The 15616-nt window shown below is 54.1% G+C and overlaps 1 protein-coding gene across 1 annotated transcript in view; it reads right to left on the bottom strand.

Moving 5' to 3' along the window:
• The window catches only part of RTN4RL1 (reticulon 4 receptor like 1), a 90009-nt gene extending 75412 nt beyond the window's left edge, over positions 1–14597 (bottom strand). The window contains exon 1 of the mRNA XM_049860431.1: positions 14084–14597. Coding sequence (XP_049716388.1) covers positions 14084–14096 — 13 coding nt within the window. The 5' untranslated portion in view covers positions 14097–14597. The remainder of the gene's footprint in view (positions 1–14083) is intronic.
• Between the last annotated feature and the right edge of the window lie 1019 nt (positions 14598–15616).

The raw sequence follows: 15616 nt of genomic DNA, 5'->3' as shown, positions 1-15616 counted from the left end.
GGGGCAGTTCTACTCTGTCCTATAGGGTTGCTATGAGTCAGAATCGACTTGACGGCAACCGGTTTTTTTTTTTTGTGTGTGTGGTTTTCCTTCATGGCTCTCCTCCTCTCACAAAGCCTTCCCCGCTAAGCCTGCCTGGTGAGCAGGGACCTTACCACCTGCCCCACTGACTTTAACCCCCCTTCCTAACCACCCTGCACCGTCCTCTCATGCCTCCCGTGTGTGTGGCTTCTCTTCCATCAGATCGACCATTTCCTGAGTGTGAGGACGAGGACTCAGCCCTCTGCTCGTTCTCCATGGTACCTGGCCCACAGCAAGGGTTCAGTTATTGACAAAATGACTGCAAGGCCCAGGTGGCTCAGGCCTGGATGGAACTGCTGGTCTAACTGAGGCAGCAAGTAAAAAAGACAAGGTCATACACAGAAGTAAGTTCTATGTGTTACTCCCTGGAGAGTAAAAGGGAAGGCCCTTGGGAACAGATCTCTGGACTTTGACTGAGGCTGCAGCCTGGACCACATTAAGAGCCATGAAGGAGAGGTGTCCCATGAAGCTGCCGCCTTGCTCTCTGGACCCTTGGCCAAGCAGTGACTGATGCACTTGGGGCTGACCCCAAGTATTGGTCCTCCCCAAAGGAATCTGAAGCTACTCCCCAGGCCATACCTCGGAATGGCCCTTTTGAAGAGGCATGTCCTGCCCAGAGCCCCAGCCACGGAGGCCCCCCGGTATTGTATTAAGCACACTACCTGCAAGCATACTCCGGCCACAGGGCCTTTCTCTCTGCCTGGAGAGCTTACTCACTCCTTCACTTCACTTAAGCCTCTGTTCAAATATCACTTTATCAGGGGCTCCCTTGGCCCGTCTAAAGTACACCTCTCTTGTCCTCTTTGTTCCTTACCTTGTATTTTCTTCTAAGCACTTACCTCTACCTGACAGAATATAGTTAGTAGTTTATTGTTACTTCCCCTCACTAGAATGTAAGCTTCATGAGAACAAGGGACTTGGTTTTTATTCATTGCTTCACCTCAGGACCAACCAAGCAATGGGCAGGCACTCAAATCAATGGTTGTTAAATAAATGTTTGTCAAATGGAGACTCCTCCCATAACTCTCTTAGCCGACGGGATAAAGGGCAGCCACCTCATTCATGGAGAGAGTCTGTAGGCAATCATGATCTACAACGTGGTGTGACATGGAAAACCACGGCTGGGTCAATCAAGGTCTTCCTTCTGGGGAATAAAGCTGGGAGCACCAAGAATCTGAGGCACTTAGCAGTGGGAGGGGAAGGTGCAAGGCCATCTTGAAAAGCAATCCCTGGGTGGCCATGCTGAGCATTACATGAGGTGAAAATACAGGAGGAGCTGGGTTAGGTAGAGGAGAGAGCAGGCCAGAGAGGCCACAGGAGGGACCACAGAGATGCTGGCTAGTTCCTAGAGCTACCCCCTTTCCGGAAGCTACCAGAATCCAGGCCACACATACCCTTGCAAGAATTCTCCATTTCCAATGAGCTACCTTGAATCCCTGCAATCAAATTTGTCCACTGAAGACAGAAATACCAGCCCACCAGTGGGCCAATTAGAGGAAGATGATAACGTGGACTTCCTTGAGGCGGGCCTGGGGCTGACGCCATTCTCCTGAGTGTGACCCTGTGAACTGCCCTGACCTCTCTCACCCTCTGCTCAGAGATTCTATTTAAACTGCAGGCCTGGGCAACAACCCGGGAGTCCTCCCTTCAGGAGAGAAAGCAGTTCAAAGTAACAAGTCATTTTCACAGATGGGAGAGAAGACAAAAGAGGCAGAATCTTCTCACCCTAGGCACCACCTGAGCTCAGCTTCGTCTGGCAATTTTATCTCAAGTTCAGTCCAGCCTCATTTAAACATTTCAGATCTCTGAAGCCCAGAGTGTCCACAAGAGGTTTTCATTTGCCACGGAATCAATAGTGCAAGTTTCATTCCATAAAAATCTGCCAAGTGCAACCCTAAACTTTTCCAAGTAAGCGTGCCGTTTCTTTTCCCAACACAGTTTCTGGCCTGCTCGGTTATCTTCTGTGGTTCAGGCAGCCAGTTTACCTGGGCCCCGCTGCCTTCCAAGGGCCACGGAGGCCATAGAGGAACAGAGCTGGGCAAGGGTGAGGCAGTGGCAGCCCTGGACCCTGGATGAGCTATTCAGCCTCTCCAAGCCCCAGTGAGTGTCCTCATCTTTAACTTGGGGCTAATACCGGTTGCTGTCGGTTCCCACTCATGGCAACCCCATGTGTTTCAGAGTAGAACTATGCTCCACAGAGTTTTCAATGGCTATGACCTTTAGGAAGTAGATCGCCAGGCCTTTCTTCCCAGGTGCCTCCAGGTGGATTCGAACTGCCAACTTTTCAGTTAGTAGCTGAGTGCTGAACGGTTTGCACGAAACAGTTAATGCACTCAGCTACTAACCAAAAGGTTGGAGGTTTGAATCTACCCAGGGGTGTCTCGGAAGAAAGGGTGGGTAATCTACTTCTAAAAAATAAGCCATTGAAAACCCTGTGGAGCACACTTTTCTGACACACATAGGGTCACCGTGAGTCAGGGTCAACTCCACAAGCAACTGGTTTTGGGGGCTAATAAAGCCTGCCTTTTCTGGTTTTAATGAAGTATTGGCCAGGGACATCTGTGTGGGATGGTGTCTTTCTACATCCTCCTCACTAAAAAAAAAAGCCCTCATTTCCTCCTGGTTCCTGATACCGTTTCTTTTTTCTTTTTTAAATCCTAGGATTACTTTTTCTTATGGTTACAGACCAATTTAAAAATTAGGTTTTGGGAAAAAAATTAGGTTTCGGTATTAGGTTTCTCGTGTTCCAACCTAAGTGTGCCATCATTCAATCAACATTTATTAGCCAGTCAGCTCATAAAGACATTAGTTTATCGATTCAACACTAGTTATCGAATGTTACTATCTGCTAGGTTTTATGATACTGGTTAAGTCAGGTCCTAGCAGACAACAGAGAGCACCTCAGATTGAGTAAATTGATGTCTATAATAAAGGTGAGATGGGGGTAGAGAAACCCTAAGAGATAATGCCATTATCCACTCCCCTGGGCTGAGGTAAATGAGAGGAGGAACCTCGGGGGCTCTTGCTGAACCGGGAGGCAGAAAGCTGTGGAGAGGGCCTCTGGCAGCAGCTGTGTGGCAGATGCTGTGAAGACCTGCCCATATCCCTGGCTTTTACCATTTCAGCACATACCCTCCTGACTTCCAACTGCCAGAACCTGCACTTCTTTGCCTGAGGGCTTTCTCTAGCAGTGGAGTCAGCTTTGCTCATCTACAGAGTAGGCTAAAATGTCAGGGAAAGGAATACCTTCACAAGAGCAACATTCAACCAGTGGCTGATAGAAGCTAGTGTATAAATACTCCAGTTCCCTTACACTTTGGGTGAGATAACGTTGAGGTGCTCTATTCATATTCCAAAGTTCCCCCAATGGGATTAAGCTCTGGTTGCCCACACTGGTAACTTGATAATGCATCCTTGGTTGGTTTCTTCCCTTCCCTGCCTCCATTCCCCACTCTCCTACTGGCATTTCCTGTGATCATCTCCCAAATACATGACTTGCACTGAATCCTTGTCTCAGGTTGTGCTCCTGGGAAAACCTTTGAGTGACCTTTGGTGGCGGAACACAGAAGGCCCTTGTGACTCACCCCTGGTTGGACCCAACTGGAAGTGAGAGGGCATGGAAGCCCATTGTTGAAGTTGGACAGGCCAGCTTCTGGGGCACAGAGAGGCGGAGAAGAGTGGAGAGAGGATCTGGAGGGGCCCTCTGTAGAGCAGCAACCAGTTTCCTCACAGAACTTACCATTCAAATAATTAATATAAGATAAATGATATATTATGGAAACCCTGGTGGTGTAGTGGTTAAATGCTATGGCTACTAACCAAAGGGTTGGCAGTCAGAATCTGCCAGGCGCTCCTTGGAAACTCTATGGGGCAGTTCTACTCTGTCCTATAGGGTCGCTATGAGTCAGAATCGACTCAACGGCACTGGGTTTGGTTTTTGGTTTGGTTTAAATGATATATTTATATAATACAAAAGTAATTTCAATAAAGTGGGGCAAGTACCATGATGGGGAAGCAGAGGGTGCTATTGGACTCCCAGGACCCATGCCCTAGTCCAAGGGGGAGAAAGAAGGCTCCCAGAGGAGGTGACCTGTAAACTGGGGCCTGAAGGAAAAGAATGAAGGGGAAGAGGCAGTGAAGGATGTTCTAGACAGAATGAGTTGCTTGTGCAAATCTTTGGAGATAAGAGGGAGTGTGATTCAGGGGAGGAATTAAAAGAAATTCAGTAGACCTGGAGCTCAGAGTGGATGGAGAGAGAGGAGTCTGGAGGTGGGGCTGTGGGTGGGGCAAGGTGGAAGGACTTGCAGCCAAGCTAGGAAGTCTGGACCCCCACCTGAAGGAAATGGGGATCACTGGAGACTTTTAAGAAGGGAATGACCAGATCATGTAGCATGTTAGAATCTGGCTACAGCATAAAATCTGGGCTGGGTAGAGGCAAGAATGGAGTCAGGAGGCTGCCGGGTAGTCGGGGAGAAGATGGTAGCCTGGGCTAGGGTGAGGCAGAATGGGTACAGAAATGGAGGTATGATGGGTGCCAGGGAGAACAGCGGGGCTTTATGATGGACTGGGTGGGGAAGGGTGGGGAGGGGGAGAGTCATCAGGACCCCCAGTTCTTGGGCTGGGTCCCTGGGAGATGCAGGCAAACAGGGAGGAGTAGGTTTGCTGTGGAGGCGATGAGCTGAGTTTCAGACACGCCAGATTTGGGGGAAGGACCTATAAGGGTTCCAGTGGCTGCTCCAGGGTGGCTTGGACATCAGGAGTGACACCTTGGCTGGAGACAGGATTTGAGAGTCATCAGCAGGTGGCCACAGACACCCCGGGAGTGGTGAAATAATGCAGGAGCGGAGCACTGTGGAGAAGAGGGCCCAGGGCAACTCCTGAGGAGTCGCCACACTTGAGGGACCGTGTATTAGTTTCTTAGGGCTGCCTAACAAAGTGTCACAAACTGCGTGGCTAAAAGGAACCGAAATTTATTCTCTCACAGTCCTGGGGGCTCGAATTCCAAATTCAGGGTGTCAGCAGGGCCTGCTCTCTCTGAAGGCTCTAAGAAAGAGCCTTCCTTGTTTTTTCCAGCTTCTGGTAGCCCCAGGCATACCCAGGCTCTGTCTCCATCTTCACATGGCCTCTTCCCTCTGTGTCTGTGTCTCCTTTTTTGATGATGACACCATTCATACTGGATTAGGACCCATCCTACTCCGGTATGATCTCATGTAAATTAACTAATTACATCTGCAAGGACCCTATTTCCAAATATGGTCACATTTGGGTTAAGATTTGGACATATCTTTATGGAGGACACAATTCAGCCCACAAAACATGGCAAGAGGCGGTGAAGCTGGCAAAAGAGGCTAAGAAGGAAAAGCCACAGAAGTAGGAAAACCTAGGAGGCCAAGAGGAATCAGTGGGGCCCACAGAGCCAAGTGCCACCAGGAGGTGACATGAGATGAGGAAATGTCTGTTAGGTTTAGCCTCATGGCCAGAGCAGCCATGGTGGAGGGGCGAAAGCCCAAAGTCTGTGGGTTGAGGAGTGAAAGAGAGATGAGGACAAGGGGACTACAAGTATAAACAACTCTTTCCAGGAGAGAGCTAAGTGGTGGCAAGGGGTCTGAAATGAGAGGAGAAGATAACCCACCCCCTTAGCAGGACAGAGAGCCCCAATCCTACACCCTGTAACACAGGACAGAAGTTCCTCTTTGTCGGCACACAACACATAACACTCCTTTGGGTCCTGTCTGGATAGGAGGCACCAAAGTGGACTCCAGAGTCTCCAAGCTGGAGGGGCCACCAGGGTAGCAGGACAGAAGAAGAGGCCTCTCATCCCAGCTCTAAACAGGGCCACATCACTCTCATTACAGATGGGGAAACCGAGGCCCAGAGAGGAGGAAACGGCTTGACCAGGGTACTAGTGAGTCAACCATAGAGATGAAATTGAACCTGTTTCCCGACTCCAGCTTTGGTGTTCTTTCCGCAACCCCAGGAAGCCCTGGGTGGCACAAATGGTTAAGCGCTCGACTACTTGCTGAAAGCTTGGCGATTTGAACCCACCCAGAGGCGCCTCAGAAGCCAAGCCTGGTGATCTGCTTCCAAAAGGTCACAGCCTTGAAAACCATACGGAGCACAGTTCTACTCCATACACATGAGGTTGCTGTGAGTTGGAATCGACTCAACAGCAACTAATAACAATAACCCCAATCCCACAGTCCCCAGAAAGCAAAGGGCCGTGAGAAGTCCAAAGCCAGGGTGGCCACGGGGCTGCTGTCAGAGGCAGAGCCTGGCGGCAGCAAAGACAGTAACAGACAGGAAGGTAAACACCACACAGCATGTCGCATGCAGCACATGTCAACCAGAGGCAGTGGTGGCGGGGAGTGGACTGCCCGCAATGCTGGAGCGACTCAGCCTGTCCCTAGCGCCCCCCCACCCCAGCTGCCCACACTGGCCACAGGAATGACCCTGCCTCCACCCAGGCCAGTGACCTTGCCCCCCAGCCCACCTCAACACATGCTGCCTCCTTCCTGCAGTCCGCTCAGACAAGCCCATGAATAGTACATTAAAGGCAACCCCTTATAAAAGCAGCAGCAGCTCCCCAGTAGGAGCGGACCCACTAAATGTCAAACGCAGAGCCAGGCTTCCTGCCTAGTGTGCTGCTCACTAATGGAGGCACCTTAGCCTCCATACCCCCATCATCCAATTGCCCTGTAAATAAATCATCTCGAGAGGAATGCCAACTTCCCCCCCAGGGTCTCATGAATCTCTCTATATAACCATATATAAAGGCCCCCTTCACTCTGTGCTGGCTCAGGGGCCCAGAGAGGACAGCAAACTCTGCTAGAAGGATTTTGAAGGCAGAAGCAAACTTTCCTCCCACTCAGTGGGCTGAGCCTCGGGAGCCCAGCTTCTCTCTGGACTCTGGAAAAGTACTCACTGGATTACCTGCGGACCCATCCTGCCTGATGCAGTTGTCACGGCAGTGCCACTGCCCTCTGGAATCAGCCCAGTTCACTGACAAGAGGCTCCATCTTCGGGGACTGCAGTGGTCTGTCCCCTGGCACCCAAGTGATAAATCGTGCCCATCCACCCCCTGTGCGGGGGACCCACACACCCACTCAGCAAGCTTTGTTCCTGCTATGTGGCACATGTCCCACTGGCCCACCCCCTCCTGGAGGCCCCCCCACAGAGTGTCTCACCAGCCCACTTGTGGCACCAATGCCATGCTGATGGATCAAAGGTGTGGGTGCCAAGGTCCACCTCAAGGCCAGTGGGCAAGCCACGTGCACACGGGGTGTGCCTAAAACCCGACCTCTGGCACACACATCTAGGAACCCTGTTGCATGCCTGCCAGGTGTGTTTCCACGTGCTTGCGTGCACACACACACACACGCACACTATGTTGTGCCAACCTCTAGCTGTGCCAACACGGAGGCCTCCAGAGCAACTCTTCTGAATCAGATAGCAGACCTGTTTGCAGTTTAGCATCCAAACTTCACTGCCTGATTAGACAGTAATCACGGGCTCAGAAGCACCCGCCATATCTGGTGGATCAGATGCTCTGCCTGACCGTCGTGGTGGCGGTGAGCTGCTCAACTCGGAAGTGGGAATCTGCTTTTCCACTCCGCCATCAGCTCGACTTACTTCCTTCTCTCTTTTGCAAACCGTAGAAAGAACTGGCCTCTCTGCACCTTAACTGCAGCCAGAAGGGGGCAGGAAAAGCCCCCCTTGGAAGGACAGTGGGAGGTGACTTTGAGTCCTGCAGTGACCAGCCCAGCTCACAGGCTCCCAGGAGCGAGGGAGTGCTCCCGGGGAGGATAGGCAGGAGCAGATGGGGGGCCTGCCTCACCCGGGCCAACGTGCTCTGGGGCTGCTGCTGCCCAGACAACCCCCTGACCAATCTAAAGTGTGGCTGTGCTAGCAAGTCCACCAGACCAGCCTGCAAGCGGAGCCAGGTAGAGTGACTCAAGCTGGCCTGGCCGCAAAATAAACCTGGCCCTGGGCCTTACTCAGGGACATGAGAGCAGGCAGGGTGGTACCTGACCACTGTCCTGTCCCTGTGTCCAATGAGAAAACCAGAGCAGGAAACAGAAGATGAGGGGTGTGTCTGCCCAGACACAGGGGGGCACGGGATAGAAGGGGACCCCAGGAGCCCAGGTCCCAGTCAGAGATCCTCCTGGAGGCACACCAGAAAGGGATTGGGAGGGAAATACCAGGAAGCTCTGTAAGAGGGCACAAATGATTCAGCAATGCCCAGAACCCCACAAAACAAATGTCACCTAAATCAAGACAGATGGGCATGTAAGATGTTAGAGAATAGAGGTTAAGAGAGCAAGGCTTGGCACACAGGCCTGGGACGGCATTCCAACTCAACCATGTGCCAGCTGGGTGATCCAGGGTCAGGGACTTCATCTGTCTGTGCCTCAGTTTTCTTAACTGGAAAGTAGGGATAGACACAAGTTGGATCTCACAGGATGGTTGTGGAGATTACATTTGGTGAGGCACGGCGTACAGTAACCAGAGGCACGTAGCAAGTGCTCAGAAAATATAAACAGCTATTGCCAGCACATGGACAGGGACTGGCATAAGCAGATGCAAAGCAGGTTGGGAAGGATTGTCTGTCCCCTACTGCCCCTGTTTCCATATTTCCTCCCAGCAGGCTCAGCCAGGTATACTCTGGAACTGAGACCTGAGGTGGCTTTCCCTCACTGTAGTGATGGACACCAAGTCAGCCATGCCTCTTCTCCTCGGAGGTCCCTGGTTCCTGGGACCCACAGCCTCAGTGCTGATGGCTCCCTGAGCCTTCTCTCAAGCTTTGGGGGAGCCCTCACCTTGGGGTGCCTGTCCCACTCCTTTCTCTAACTCAGTTCCAGCCACAGTGGCCTGGCCAGTGCACCCTGAGGAACGGGCAGCTTCTGGTACTCTGCACGGAGGTCCTGCCTTCTGCTGTCTCTGGTGACTCTGTTCCCGTTTGCCAGCTATTTTGCTTCCTTGGCCATCTGTTCCCTCCCTGTCATCTCCTCTCTGCTTTAACCTTAACCACTACTTCACTGCAGATGGTACCAAACAAATCCGTTCTTGACATCCTTCATGATGCCTGCCCCCTCCTTCCCCTTGCCAGCAAGTGAACTTCTGCTCTGTCCTTTTGCAGCCCGACCTAAAGACAGGGCCGAAGCTTGGAATTAGATTTACCCCCACAAGCCTCCCTTCTGGGTCCCATCTGCTGACAACTCAGCCACAGGGCAGAGGGTAAATACCACCTGCCCCTCCCCCCTGCTGTGCCTTTTCCTAATAAGACTTCCTTTTTTCAAACGTGGCCAAGAACATCTCCTGGCATCTCATCTTAAGCCTACCGCCTGCTCTGGTTATATACCTGGATCACCATAAAACAAACAAAAAAACCAATTGCTATCAAGTCCATTCCAACTTAGGGTGACCTCATGTGTGTCAGAGTAGAACTGTGTTCTGTAGGGTTTTCAGTGGTTGATTTCTCAGAAGTAGATTGCCAGGCCTTTCTTCCGAGGTGCTTCTTGGTGGACTCAAACCTCCAACCTTTCAGTTAACAGTGAGCACTATAACTGTTTGTACCACCCAGGGATTCCAAATCTCCATAAACAGTGTCTTTAACTCTCCAGAGGGCTTGGAGTTGGCATGCTCAGGTAGACACCAAACCCAGATTCATTCCCGCGGTGGAGGGACCAGCATGCCCATGCCGGGAGTTTGGGTCCTGAACAGTTTCCCTGTAGAGCACAAATCTGAAAACTGCACTGAGGAAGTAGCCCTATATTGGCATGACAGGAAACGAACCAAAACCCATTTTCTACACTGTCTGAGCTCACAAGGGAAACACCACCCTGCTTTCCTTGCGTTTATTCTGGCTGCGGACAAGAAAATGCACAAAAAAATTCCTCTCGGCATCTCTTTTCTGGCCTAAGTACTGGGACCTTTGAGGATGGAAGAAATCCAAAAACCAAAACCAAACCCGCCCCGGTCAAGTCGATTCCAACTCATGGTGACCCTGTGTGTTAAGTAGTAGAGCTGCCCTATGGGGTTTTCTTGCCTGTATCTTTATGGATGGAGATCACCAGGCCTTTCTTCTGCAGCACAATTGGATGGGTTCAAACTGCCAACCTTTAGGTTAGTAGCCAACAGCAAACAATTTACACCACCCAGGGACCTACTGGAAGAAACAAAAAAAAACAAACCTGTTGCCGTCGAGTTGACTCCGACTCATAGTGACCCTTTAGGACAGAGTAGAACTGCCCCACAGGGTTTCCAAGGAGCACCTGGTGGACTCGAACTGTCGACCTTTTGGTTAGTAGCCATAGCTCTTAACCACTACACCACCAAGAAAGAAACCTAGAAGCTCCTAAATAAAGAGGCTATTTTTGTGAGATTGGGTCCAACAGACTGCATTCCTTGGGTGGTACAGAAGTAGACTGAGAAGACTGAAATTCCACTTGGATTTGGGCTACAACGCCTCCAATCTCAGCCCTCTCAAGAAGGGCTCACGTTCCAACAGCTCCGAGTCCAGGCTGCCCCAGAGAAGGGCAGAAATGGAGCCTGCTCACACCTGGCTGCATGAAGACTCTTGGAACACCAAATCAGCCAGCCACTTGACAACCCCAAGGTCCCTCCCTCCCTCCTTCTGTCTTCCTTTCCCACAAAGGAGAAGACCCAATCCAGCCACCAGTCCAGCCCCTCTGGCTATGGAAACCAAGAGAACAAAACGCATCTTACGGAGTTTCAGGCCTTAATCTAGCACTTGCTGAATTATTCAGGAATGGCATTAACTTATAAATGAGTGTGTTTGACTGATTTTGTGGTTGATGTACAGATAAATTCTAATGAAAGACAGCTACAAGATTTTAAATTATTAATTAGACTGCCACTTAACAAAACCTATTTGGCACTCTATTTCCTTGCTTAACAAGACAAAAACTTTGAGGAAAAGTTCAGTATTAGCCCAGAGGCTGTTGATTTGCATTCTGTTTTTACAGCTCTAAAAATGAAAACCATAAATCCTGACCTTAAGCAGGCCACTCTGGCAAAGCAGAACCCCCAGCAGGCCACCCTTCCTTCCTGGATGTTGCTGAGTGGCTCAGGGCCTCACTTGCCCTGCCTGCTTCTCATTGCTGATCAGAGTCTTGCTTTTTATATCCCTGGTTCTGCCAGGGTAGGCCAGGAGATGGAGAAGCAGGCAAGGCAGCTGCTAAAGCCTCCAGCTATTGGCACTGTCAGCAGCTTGAGTCCACTAGGGGCTTGGGGCTGTTCTGGTTCACAGCAGAGGGGGCTGTGGCCAGTAGGGTCCATTCACCAGCAGACACAAGAGGACAACCAGAAATCAGACAGGAACCCCATGGCCCAAGGCCTACTCCCACTGTCCTGCTCCTCCTGGGAGTCACTTACCACTTAGACCCCTAATTCCACAGTAAGCTCTATCCTCTTGTGCAAAAAAGTGAAGGGCTTCTTCCCTCCCCTCCCCACACAGAATGGAAGGGGCTACTCTTTCTTCATCCTCTAAACTCTGTTCTAAATCATAATTAAGCTCCATCAGGTCCAGAACCGCACGCAGGACTCTTCACCTAATAGCAGGGAAATAGCAACAACTAACTCAGCCCAACCTAGGACTGTTCTTGCTTGGAGCCTTTGGGAACACTTCTAGAAGCAGAAACTTCAAGAGCCATCTCCACTGGCATTAGCCTCAGGTATACTTTGGTCTTTGGGTGCACACCTAGAAGCCACAGAATTGGAGTGGCCTGTATGTCTTGTGCAGAAGGGACGAGTCCTCAGGATCAGGGGCAGAAGGTGAAAAATTGGCCAGAAAAGGCCCAAAACAAAAGTTGTTTCCCCACACAAAGTCCCAGCACAGCCAAGGGCTTCTCTGCTCTGTTTCCCTCGGGCCAATCCAGGTGGAAACCTCTTTGTCGGTGGAACCTCTCCCGCCAACCAGGCAGTGCAGGAAGGGAAAAACAGCCCCCGAGGCAAACACACGTGACTGCCAAGCCTCCAGTGGCCACTTCTTGAGCAGGGTAAGTGAGCCTCCTCCCGGGGGCGGGGGGGGGGCGGCCCCCAGAATGCACTGGGCTCACCCCGAGCTGGGCCTCTAGCTGGCAGGGATGCGAAAGGAAGGCTCCTGGAGGCGGCTAAAGCCTCCCTGGGCACCTAAGCCATATAAATAAAGTACGTGGCCTGCTTCGTGGCTCGTTTGTAACTGTAAACTGCCAAAAGACAAAAGACCAAGAGTGAAATGAGATGTCAGTTCCTCTCTATTGTCTCCATCACAGACCTGCAACCCAGACATGGTGGCCTTTTAAAACTGCTAGGAAAGCCTTCCCCACTGGGGAAAGTTTCATGCCCCAGGCCCAGGCTATTTAGATCTGGGCCTGTACTCAGCTCTGTAAAGAGCACCTTCTCTGTGTAGAGACTCTTCGACCAGCATCACTAGATTGCTGAAACGACTTTTCAACCCTTTCTGCAGAGAAAAGGCAACTGGGGTGTATCTGTGAAGAGCTTTCTCCAACCAGCCACAGTGAAAGACAGCCAACGTGTCTCCCTCTCACACCCACCCCTTCCCGCACTGCACAGACACACGTGGAGGGCACAAGTCACACACAAGTTTGTGACTATTTAGACACGATGGGGCAACCAAGCCTCCTCGATGGGTCCCAGTCTGGACCACCACACAGTTTTAACTGCCCTCGCCTGAGGCGTGGTTTCTTCACCCACCTGTCTGACCTCCTTATGGGTCTCTTTTCATCACCCTACATCTGCTGCTCCCGGTCCATCCTGGGCCTCGCTCCCCGCCCCCCACTCCCCCGGTTCCCCTGGCCGGTTTTCTCCTTCCCCATCCTGCTGTGAGGTCAGAATCCGGTGCTTACGACACCTCGATCTGTTGCCATGGAAACAGGGGCGGATTAAGGCTGGAGCGCAGAGCGCAGGGATCAGGCTCCTCCGCTACCTGAGCCCCAGCCTCAGTAGGCTCCTGCAGGGCTCGGGTAGCCAGCCTCAGGCGCCGTGGCTCGCCAGCTGCCCGGACAGGCCAGGGACAACAGGGTCCCGGCGCGGCGCTGCAGCCCGCCCGGACCTGGGAGGGAAGAGAGGCAGACATAGAGGCCGGAGCAGCGGATGGCGGGGCCCCGGACGCACAGCGTGGTCACCTGCCCTCCCTGGGCCCGGGGGACTGCGCCCTGCGCTGCAGCCACGTGGGGGCGCGGCGGGACTTCCCCGGCGCCCGTGCCAACTTTGCCGTGCGAAATACCCGGCCGGGCTGCCGGGGAGTCGGAGTGAGGTGGTAGCGTATCCAGCTCTCCCCAAGTTGAGCCTGGCCCGGGCGGCGCACGCTGCCGGCGCGGCCTTCGCGTCCCTCCGCTCTAGACATAAGGAAAGTTTGAGGAACCGAACATCAGGCACTTGCCGCCCCGCCCCCCCACCCCCAGCCCCTCGGATGCTAGGTGCCCAGAGCAGATCTCTGGGGACCAAAGCAGGGCGGCAGGGAAGGTGCCCGCGTCCAGACCCCTCCTGGGGAGCTAGGGCGCGCGAGAAGCGCCCGGGCTGCTTGCGGGGTGACTGACCACTGACTGGACTGGAGCGCAGGCTAGACCCGCTCCGCCGAAGCGGCGGAAGCTGGCAGCGTGCCCGCTCAGGGGATGGAGCCTTCAAGTGCAAAACTTTATAATGGCAAAGCAAAGGTCCCAGGAGGCCGGCTCCCCTTCCACCACGGCCGCGGCGCCATCCTGGCTCGAGGGCCGCTCACTCTGGTTTCGGGCTGACCCCATCGAGCCAGAAACCTAGGCCTGGCCACTTGATCCAAAGAGCAACCCGTGTGTCTCACAATTGACCATCGACAAGAACCGAGCTCCAACAGCAACCCCTCCGCGAATGAGTCCCCGCAAAGCCCGCCAGCCGGCCGAAGACCTCTTCCCGGGCCCGGATCCCCAGCGCCGGGCGGGTCCCGGGCTCGCAGCTCTACCCCGCGCGCACTCAACTCCAACTTGCCCCTCCGGCTCCAACTCACCTTTGCGAAGCATGTTGGCCGCGGGGCCGCCGCTCCGAGGTCGGAGTAGGCGCGCTCCCTCCCGGGGTCCAGATTCAAATCCCTGGGCGCCGGCTGCAGCTAATCCGAGCGCACTGAGGCGGGGGCAAGCCGAGGATCCGCTTATGCCCGGCGCCCCGGCCCTGCAGGGGCATGGTGAGCCCAAGCCCCGCGCCCAGGGCACCGGCGCCCGCCAGCAACCGCGGCGCTGCCCCGCAGCAGCTCCGCGCTCTCGCTCAGCGCCGGGGCTAGCGGCTTGCTTCGCGGAGCTGGCTGGCTGCTTCTGCTGCCCGGAGCACTTTGCCAGCGGTTTTGAGGGGGGACACCGCCCCCCAGCCGGCGGGCCGAGCGGCCCCCTCCTCTCCGCCCCCTCGGCCCGCAGCCGCCGCGGCTGCTGCAAAAGGGCGCTCGCACTCACCGCCGAGCTCCCGGGAAAGCGCCCGGCGCCCGTTTGCAGGACCGAGAGATCGGCGGAGCGGGGCGCCTCCCTTCCTCCCCCCGGCTTCCCCCACCTCTCCTCCTTCTCCCTCCCTCGCTTGCTAGCTCGCTCGCAAGCTCCCTCCCTCCAGCTCCCCGCCCCCGCTCACGGAGCGCCTCCCATACAAAATTTATGAAAGTGCTCTCAGCTCGGGAAGCCGAGCGCCGTCCTATTCCCAGGGCAGCGGCGCTAAACCGCGCGGCGCCGCCTCCCAAGGTGTTTTCGCTGCGCCCGCCCCCGGGGACGATCCTCGGCCCGTGTCCCTCCAAGTAGCTGCCCCAGCCCCCGGGCAGGTCCTTGAGACATTTTAATATCCCTCTTCGGCCGCACCGGCCTCCTGGAGCCCGCGCCCGCAGCCCAGCCCCCTCCTGCTCGCCCTTCCCTGCTGGAGGTCACCGGGAGAAGCGGCTGCAAGCGTGAGCCCCGCCGACCCGCTAGGTCGGAAGGACTGCCGCCCATAACTGGGATCACAAGTCCGAACCCCTGTCAATCTCCGCCCTGGCCAGTGCCCCTTCCTCCTCGGAGGCTCGACGGCTCTTCCCCGCCCAGGACAGCTACGGCAGACCCAGTCGTCCCGCATTCCGCTCCCCAGGACACTGTGATCTTTTGGGGGGGAGGTGAGGCGTGCCCCGGGAAGATCTGGACCTCGCTGCAAGCGCTCGGGGAGGCTCAGATGCAAATCGCAGAGAGCGGAGAGCAAATGTGGGGCTCAGGTCGGCTGTCTCGGCCTGGGGGGCGCTGATCTTCTTCAGTCCTCAAAGACCCCGCGCGGGGAGTCGCGGATAATGGAGGAGGCACCGCCTAGAAAGCAGATCCCGCAGGGGGTCGGTGGTCTGAGTGTAGACATGGTGCTGGGAGATTCTGAATAGAGGCAGGCACCCCCTCCCGGCCTAGGATAAAGGGGGTGCTGGGGAAGGAAAGAGTGGGCCAAGTCACTCATTCAACACACATTACTGGTCCTGGAAACTAGGCCAATGAAAAAGACAAAGCCCCTGCCCGCATGGAGTTTACATTATAATAAACAAACAAAAAAAACA

Source organism: Elephas maximus, chromosome 19, assembly GCF_024166365.1.
Source record: "Elephas maximus indicus isolate mEleMax1 chromosome 19, mEleMax1 primary haplotype, whole genome shotgun sequence".
Taxonomy (NCBI): Eukaryota; Metazoa; Chordata; class Mammalia; order Proboscidea; family Elephantidae; genus Elephas; species Elephas maximus.
The sequence above is the reverse complement of the archived record's forward strand: the minus strand, read 5'-3'. Positions and strand labels throughout refer to the sequence as shown.